This window comes from Magallana gigas, chromosome 3 (assembly GCF_963853765.1).
Source record: "Magallana gigas chromosome 3, xbMagGiga1.1, whole genome shotgun sequence".
Lineage (NCBI taxonomy): Eukaryota > Metazoa > Mollusca > Bivalvia > Ostreida > Ostreidae > Magallana > Magallana gigas.
In genome coordinates this window covers 203,917-212,939 of record NC_088855.1, presented here as the reverse complement: position 1 = coordinate 212,939, position 9,023 = coordinate 203,917, and the positions used below count along the sequence as shown (strand labels likewise).

The following is a 9,023-nucleotide window of genomic DNA, read 5'->3' as shown; positions in this document are numbered from 1 at the left end:
TTGAATTTGTATTTCGTTTTATGGATTTTTCAGATGGTTGACAGTTTGTTTTTGTCATTTTTTCATAAAACACCAGAATATCCATCCCATTTGTTGATCTGTCTCTAGCTCCAAAAAGCCATTCTACCCGTAGTCTTGTGTCTGGCTTACAATACCAGAACAATTATTATCCCTGTAGATTGGCTTATAGCGTACAATAATAGCCAGCCTACTTGTAGATTTTGCTCCAGTTTACAATACTTGATAAGCCATCCTCCCTATAGTTTTGTCTCTGGCCCACAGTACTAAAAGAGCCACCATATCATATCATCATGCCTGTAGATTTCTATACCAGAATAATTCTAAGAAATTAAACAAAGTTCTGGTATAAAATGGTATATAGCAGTCTTTCTCCCGCAGGAAAAAACTGGCTATATAGAAGTTCTTCCCCAAAGTAGGTTTTCTTCCTCACATTTTCGTTTAGATTTTATAATTATATGTATGGCCACTTCCCTAGATTACAAATCAATGTTTGTACACCCCCTTATTGAATATACCTACATTCATCTGTACAGGTTGAGTTTTACCGATTAATTATTTCAAAGAAACAAAGAATAACCCTTTAAAGGGGCATGGTCACGATTTTGGTCAAAAATTATTTTTCCGATTTTAATATTTACAATGCTTCAGAAAGGCATTTTAATAAGCAGCCGAAATTTGAGTGTCATTTGTTGAGTTATAAGCGAGTTACAGAGCTTGAAATTCTTCGCTATGTAAACAAAGCGTTTGTTTACATTTTGAACATTGAAGTAAAAATTTCAGTTATAAACCTAAAAAGAATGTTTTAGACGTTAGGAACTATTTATCTATGCTTAAATTAAATAAAAAGATAGACAAATAAGCTAGTAAAAGATTTTCTACTGGTATATTGAACCTACGTAAACAAAAACAGGGCACGACTCTTGTTAACATGACAAAGAACTGTGAGACCTACATCTTGCTTATAACCCTACGAATGACTTTCAAATTTTATATTATCATTAGAAATGCATTTATAAAGCATTGTAAAACATAAAAACATAAAAATAGAATTTGACCAAAATCTTGACCATGCCCCTTTAAGAAGTAAAATCAGAAGGTTTAAGAAGATATGCATAAATTTGTTGTGTTCTAAATTTGTGACTATATTGAGAATTTTTAAATTTTCAAATGCAAAATGTTTAACTTATCACGTCACCTACCGGTCCAGATGTCTGTTTGTGCAATGTCCTTTATTTTAGAGAATCAGTTGAAATCTGGATCATGACGTGATAGTGAGTTAAAACCTCCATAGGGGCAAGATAATTAATTTTGTTCTATTTTTGTTCTCTTAAAAATTGGTGATTTGTGAATAAAAATTTTTGTTTTAATTTTGAAAAAAAGAAATAACAAATATAGAGAATATTTCCAACGGGAATCTCGGGGACTGTGAAATAGACATTAAAAATTCTGTAAAAATTTCAAAATCCCCAAATATTTTTAATTTCAACTGTCATTGTCTGTGATAACATTACGAATCAATTTTAAACCCTAAAACCCAATAATTTCATAATAAAACATAAGTGACACAAAATTGGCGTGTCTTATAGCATAAGCGATAAACGGTATTAGCTGCGCTGCGTAGTAATACATAGCATGTGCTACATAAGAAATAGTAGTTTTAGAATAATGTTTAAAGTGTACAAATTGGATATAATATAAATATAAGTAATAAGGAATCATTTTTTGAATATTATGAGGTAATAATTTCGTTCGGAGAGTGGTGAAATCTATCATAAATCCCTTGGAGCTTCTTTGGATATGACCGAAATTATCACCTCATAATACTAAAAAAATGATTCCTTATTCCTTAAAGAAAACAGTGATTTAAACCGCTAAATTGTTTTTCGTCATTTTCTTTTTGTTGCATGCAGTATTTATTTTTATTGATTTTTACTACTCAAAGCAATTCAACATTAAAATTTTAATCTGCATTGGAAAAAGTAAAAGTAAAAAGTATGATAAGTTTTTAAAGTATGCATATCATATCTCTTGTTTGATATGTTCTAAATCATGTTGCAAAATAAAAAGCCAAAGGGCATTTTTGTTTGCTTAATTTTTTTTAAAGATATTAAACCTTGCATTTCTAAAATGATTATTTACATAGGTACACATGATCCTTCCTGGCATAAAAATAAATTGGTTAATTTTTTTAACTTACTTTTCATATGTCTTTAATACATAATCAATAAAGGTGCTATCTTACCCTTATTCAAAACAATGACAATAAAAGTCACAATTTTCAGTTTCTCATCATTTTACTGCATCCCGTCTTTCGTTTGATATTTTGAATTATAGAGGCCAATAATCAAGCTCGTCAATTCCAAAGGTATTAACTTCAGATCTACGGCCTTTTGGGGGCGAAAAGGGTAGTCCACTTCTTGCCCCCCCTTTCTGAAATGAAATCAAGATTTGTTAGTTATTTTCTGAGGGGGGATTAGTCTCACTTCGAGACACCCGAGTGTCGACTTGCAAGGCTGATTTCAACAACTCGGTCAGCTCACATCTTGCAGACATTAGTCGCACAACAGTGAACACAATCAAGGTCATTTGGATGGTTTGAAAACTCTCTCCAGAAATAATCATCAAACAAAACCAGACTATGGTAAAGTGTTTCTCGCAGAGGACGGAGAATATGGATAATTCCACTAGGTTGGTATCAGAGGAAGTAAGATTATCACGTAATCTTAGTAAGTCATTATTGCAGTAAGGATCAGTAGCTTGATAAATGTGTTTAAGGTATAAACATGAAATTAATCAATATATTTGTATACATTTCTCTGATTCTCTCTCTCTCTCTCTCTCTCTCTCTCTCTCTCTCTCTCTCTCTCTCTCTCATATTCATACACATTTTATAATTTTAATGATACGATATGCTTGTACGATTCACTTTTTGACATCTCGTGTATTGTACGAACAGAATATTCCTTATCTCGGTGTTGATAACACGAACCATAATGTCTAAGACTGTAGTCATCTCCATTGTTTTGGTGAGTCCTCTAAAATGAGCATTGGATATATTTTCATTACTGAAAAGTTGTCAGTTATTATGTAACGGGTATCGGCTTTTAATAAAGTTATAAACTTAAAAACTCCTTAAATTTAACCGCCGAATTCTTACAAACCTAGTATTTAGCATGGATGTTTAGATTGTTTTGACCCTAATTCGTATAGAATGGTATTATGTACATCTTATCAAAGAAAATTCATAGCTATGATTGAGCTCTGATGTTTTGGGGAACATTTCAATGCACTTAAATCTTGTATATCTTATGTTACTATTTATTTTGGCGGTTGACATATGAACTTTCCCGAGGTGGAGCTTGATCAGCCCAATTCCTAATTAGGTCATATTTTTGTAGTGCGTTCTTGTTTGTTTTTCGGGATCTGATGGACGCCGGAAAAGCAAGAAGACCTTTGTACCCATTCATACGGAAAAAGACGAGAGCTCCAGCTATTCTTTTCTGTATGAAAAAGTGAGAACCCAAAATTTAATTCTTAAAAAGAAAAGAAACGTAAAGAAGTACCGCTATGAATACCACTTTGTAACTCTTATTGTAACTCTATTATTCAGGAGTATTCCCAAATATTTTTACATTTATCATAAAATCAAACATTTAACTTGTATAAAAGTATTTTAAAATAAAAAAAAATATTTATAAAAATTAACCCAGCAATGTAATTATTTCGGTCTTCTCAAATCCATAATTCTTTAACAAAATAAGCTTTGATGGTTAAAGATTTTCATTGGTCCGTAATATTGTATTTGTACTCTGATTCGGCAGTATTGTACAGAAGTGATTGTTTTAATAACAGCATTACATGAGCATGAGATCGGGAGGTCGCCACCATACCCCATTCACGTGTTGGTTGTACAACACGACGGCCGAGGAGAGTCAGCTGGCCCATGACCAAAACGGACTCAAATTAGTAGAGGTCACTTGAATTTTATACATTTTTTTTCATTCAAATTACTTGTAGCGTTGCTTAATGATATATTGTCTTTGTCTCATATAAAAACTAATTCTTTTGGCTAAAAGTGATTTTGATTAACGAATAGCTAGAAATGATCAGCTTTTCTCCTGCTAAATTTTAGCGATGTTTTCGGTTATTCACCGATTCGTGTCTGTCGGTTTATCCCTAATTTGTTCCTGGCAGATATCGTGTTGACTAATGAAAGAATGACACAAAAGCGATTGGTTTCTCTGTCAGTCATACGGCTGTAAATTGACTGTCTGCTTAGTGTCGTCCGACTAACGTATCAGCGTCATTAGCTCGTGTAATCGCTTGATCAACGTATAGTCTTCTATGTCACCTAACATCGCTCGACTCGGGGAATGGGGGTTGGGGGTTGGGTTAAAGATTTTTAAACTGACTTATTCATGCCAAAAACTGACTAAAAAAGTTGACTAATGGAACAAAAGCAAAAATATGAGGTTTCACAGGTTGTTACAGGAAAATATAACTTTATCCCTTCGAACTGCGCATCTGCACACTTGATTCAAAAATGTTCAAAATAGGTGTCCACTCACAGGAATCTGTTGAAAAAGGGTTTGAACCTCGCACACTTGAGTTGTAGCGTTGTCTCCAAATAGGGTACTATATTCTTATACTAGGCGTCAGAAACTATCAACCGGCACGAGATATATCTGTATGTGTCCATGGAGGTACATCAACGCTACATTTTCAATAAAAATGAATGTGCATTTCTTATTTAATATAATTAATATTTTGAACCATTTCTCCACTTCTAAGGGCTTTTTTGTAACGTTAGTGTGCCTCCACAGACACATGATGTCTAGGAATAGACTGGCTTGTACTTGTTATAAAAATATATCTCATTCTTATTGATTAAGAAGGGAACTCATTTCGAGACAAAACTACAACTTCAATATACAAGACTTCTCATGTTTCTCAACAAATGGCTGTAGAGCGGACACCAAAAGGAGAGGAACATGTAAGTTGAAAGAACATGTTTCCAATCCTCTTTTGTAATTTACACTATAGAATATGTTCAAAACCGACATGAATGACACCTTTCATATTTTGTGAGATTTCTAAATCTTAAATTAAAGTATGCACCTGCGCAGTTGAAATTGATTAAAATAGCATTGTTTTGTACTTGTATGTACAACTGGCATAAAGAACAACGTGTAAAACCTATATATATATATATATATTGCTTTTGTACAATGTGCTATTTGACAGCAGGTTTGGTCAGTTTCCTGGCATAAACAAGTCAATTGAAGAAATGTTTATATATTTGGTCCACATATGTACACAATAGCGGATCTGCCTTTTAATTGTGATAGAGACACAATTATTCGCAACATGCCAGTAACACCCTTACTTTTATTTGAATGTATTGTTAGCTCACCTGAACCGAAGGTTCAAGTGAGCTTTTCTGATCACCCGTTGTCCGTCGTCCGTCCGTCCGTCTGTCTGCCCGTCCGTCTGTAAACTTTTCACATTTTCAACTTCTTCTAAAAAACCACTGGGCCAAATTTAACCAAATTTGGTACAAAGCATCCTTATGGAAAGGGGGTTATAAATTGTTAAAATAAAGGTCACAGCCCTTTTTAAAAGGGAGATAATTGCGAAACAGTAAGTTTAGGGGGCATGTCTTTAAAAATCTTCTTCTCAAGAACCACTGCACCAGAAATGCCAATATTTACACAAAAGCTTGTATATATGGTGAAGATTCTAAATTGTAAAAATCCTGACCCTCGGACCAAAACTGGGGCCCCAGGCGGGGTTCAAAGTTTAACATAGAACAACATATGGAAAATGTTTAAAAAATGTTCTTCTCAAGAACCACTGCACCAGAAATGCCAATATTTACACAAAAACTTGTATATATAGTGAAGATTTTAAATTGTAAAAATTGTGACCCTCGGACCAAAACTGGGGCTCCAGGCGGGGTTCAAAGTTTAACATAGAAATACATAGGAACATTTTTTTAAAATCTTCTTCTCAAGAACCACTGCACCAGAAATGCCAATATTTACACAAAAGCTTGTATACATAGTGAAGATAACTGGGGCCCCAGGCGGGGTTCAAAGTTTAACATAGAAATACATAGGAAAATGTTTAAAAATCTTCTTCTCAAGAACCACTGCACCAGAAATGCCAATATTTACAAAAAAGCTTGTATATATAGTGAAGATTCTAAATTGTAAAAATCGTGACCCTCGGACCAAGACTGGGGCCCCAGGCGGGGTTCAAAGTTTAACATAGAAATACCTTAGGAAAATGTTTAAAAAATCTTCTTCTCAAGAACCACTGCACCAGAAATGCCAATATTTACACAAAAGCTTGTATGTATAATGAAGATTCTAAATTGTAGAAATCGTGACCCTCGGATCAAGACTGGGACCCCAGGCGGGGTTCAAAGTTTAACATAGAACTACATATGAAAAATGTTTAAAAATTTTCTTCTCAAGAACCACTTCACCAAAAATGCTAATACATACACAAAAGGTTGTATATATAGTGAAGATTGTAAAAATCGTGACCCCCGAACAAAAAGTGGGGCCCCAGTAGGGGTTTAGATTTTAACATATGTAGGAAAATGTTTTAAAATCTTCTTCTCAAGAACTATAGTGCAACTGTTTGGGATATTACTATGCATACATGTACATCCTTAAATAATGTAGATTCAAAAAATTGTAACTCCCGGACATTTGATGGGCACCAAGAGGGGTTCAAAATTTAAACATTTTAAAAAACATAAAGGAAAAGTTTAAAAATTTTCTCAAGAACTACAATGTTTTAGTTTGTGGAATTTCTATGCATGCATTCTTCGCTTATGTAGATTCCTAATTGGTAAAATCGTGACCCCCGGACCAATACTGGGGCCCCAAGATGGGATCAAAATTTATTATAGAAATATAAAGGTAACATGTTAAAAAATCTTCTTCTCGAGAACTACGATGCTTCAATTTGTGAGATTACTATCATGCATACAACCTTGGATAATGAAGGTTCGACAGTTTTAAAATAGTGACCCCTGGACTAATACTAGAGACCCAAGATGGGTTTAAAGTTAAATGTAGAAATACCGGTATGTATGGAAAATGTTTAAAAATCTTCTTTTCGAGAACTACAATGCATCAATTTGTCAGATAACTACGTCAGCACCCTCAAATAGTGTAGATTCGAAATTATAAAAGCCGTGATCTCAATCTAATACTGGGGCCCCAAGAGGTGTTCAAAGTTTAGCATAGAAATATAGAGGAAAAATGTTGAAAAATCTTTTTCTAGGGAACTATAATGCTTCAGCTTGTGAGATAACTAGGCAAGCATCCTTAAATAATGTAGATTCCAAATAATTAAAACTTTAGCACTGGACTAATACTGTGGCCCCAAGAGGGGTTCAAAGTTTAACATAGAAAGATATATTGAAAATGTTTTTAAAAAGTTTTTCTCGAGAACTATAATGCTACAGTTTGTGAGATTACTATGCAAGGATCCTCAAATTGTGTAAACTCTAATGTAGTGGAACCAAGAGTTATCTTTCTTGTGTTCTGTACAGTCTGAGAGTTATTCCTCTTGAAGTGGAACTCTGCTACGTTCAGTTTTTCAGGTTGTGTACGTGCGGTCCCACCGCAGTGCTACACATTTTCATTCCTATGTTACTATTTATGTTGTTCAAGCCAACCATAAACCTCGGACCATAACTGGGTCCCCAGAAAGGGGTTCAATGTTTAAAATAGAAAAAGCATATGCTACGAAATGTAATGTTACAAGGAACTGCTGTTCAGGTGAGCGATGTGGCCCATGGGCCTCTTGTTTTTATTTTAACTATACATTTGATGCATTGCACTGTTGCATATTTCATTTATCAAGTTGATGTGTGAATATATATTTATGCATTATATTATTCAGATTTGGTTTTGAGGACAATTCAAAGACAGAAAACATTTTGAATTTTAATAACTTTTAAGTTTAAAATTTTAAACACAACTTATTTGAGTAAATTTTAGTAGTATGACAACGACAATTTGTTTGTAGCTGAAGATAATGCAGTTAGCTACAGGTCAAGTTGGACGCGTAGTGAGTTTACCGGAGGCACACGCCACTCTGCACTCGATCAGTCTACATTTAGCAAACTTCTGTCACACAGCAGTCAATACGACCACCGTTGTTTGGTTGGAGGACCACGTACAAGATGAACAAGTGTAGACACTGATTCAATCATCTATAAGTGTGTAAATCATTGAATAAAGTTGTTTTAAGTTTTGTTTTTATTCCATCTCCCAAAAAGAACCTGATGACTGTACTCACACAGTTCGTAAATCGCACTCTATAACATTTTCAACTAATTGATTAACAAACCAAGTTTTGTTCACGTCATTTTAGCTCACCCCTATCGAGGCTTCCTACGGACATTTCTGAATACTTGGTGTCGACCGTCCGTCTGTAAACTCTCAACAAGTCTTACTTTTTCTCTTGAACCAAATTTGGCACAAAGCAGCCTTTTGTTAATTAAAAGACAATTTAAATTGTGCAAATAAAAGCTCTATCATTTTAAAACATGCCCGTATGTACTATGTATCTTCTATATTCAAATATGAGCAAAAAATCCTTGCAAAAATTTAGAAGTTCAAATTTTTATATTTCTTTGTTTAACCGCTGTTCTGACCAATTCGTTAAGTGGGATGTGCAGCCATTTTGCACATCAGAGGATAAGAATGTAAGCATTTCTTGAACTGGCTTGTTTCTGCCAAGAACTGACCAAAACTGTTGCCAAATGATAAACAAGAGGCCCATGGGCCACACCGCTCACCTGAGCAACAATGGACATAACAAAATCAGTTTTATGGAGTTATATACAAAATATCTGAACAATGTTGTAAAATAGTTCCTGTATAAATAAAATCCCCCACATATTCTTATGTTTATCATTGAGCCACTTTGTAACAAGACGATTTTACAGTCATATCATATATTGAGCATTGCAATTC

The 9,023-nt window shown here is 34.1% G+C and overlaps 1 protein-coding gene across 1 annotated transcript; it reads left to right on the top strand.

Annotated features, from left to right (window-relative positions):
- The first annotated feature begins 2,636 nt into the window (after window positions 1–2,636).
- LOC105321297 (uncharacterized) lies at window positions 2,637–8,299 on the top strand. Its single transcript, XM_066077930.1, has 5 exons — window positions 2,637–2,709; window positions 2,978–3,047; window positions 3,420–3,533; window positions 3,874–3,993; window positions 8,071–8,299. Exons 1-5 carry the CDS (start codon window positions 2,660–2,662, stop codon window positions 8,239–8,241), a joined length of 525 nt encoding a protein of 174 aa, XP_065934002.1. The 5' UTR covers window positions 2,637–2,659; the 3' UTR covers window positions 8,242–8,299.
- Window positions 8,300–9,023: the final 724 nt, after the last annotated feature.

Excerpts from the sequence above, each read along its gene's own strand:
- LOC105321297 (XM_066077930.1), top strand. The coding sequence starts at position 2,660 with ATGGTAAAGTGTTTCTCGCAGAGGACGGAGAATATGGATAATTCCACT. Across the intron at positions 2,710-2,977 it reads AATATGGATAATTCCACTAG|AATATTCCTTATCTCGGTGT; the intron begins GTTGGTATCAGA and ends TTGTACGAACAG. Across the intron at positions 3,534-3,873 it reads ATTCTTTTCTGTATGAAAAA|CATTACATGAGCATGAGATC; the intron begins GTGAGAACCCAA and ends TTTTAATAACAG.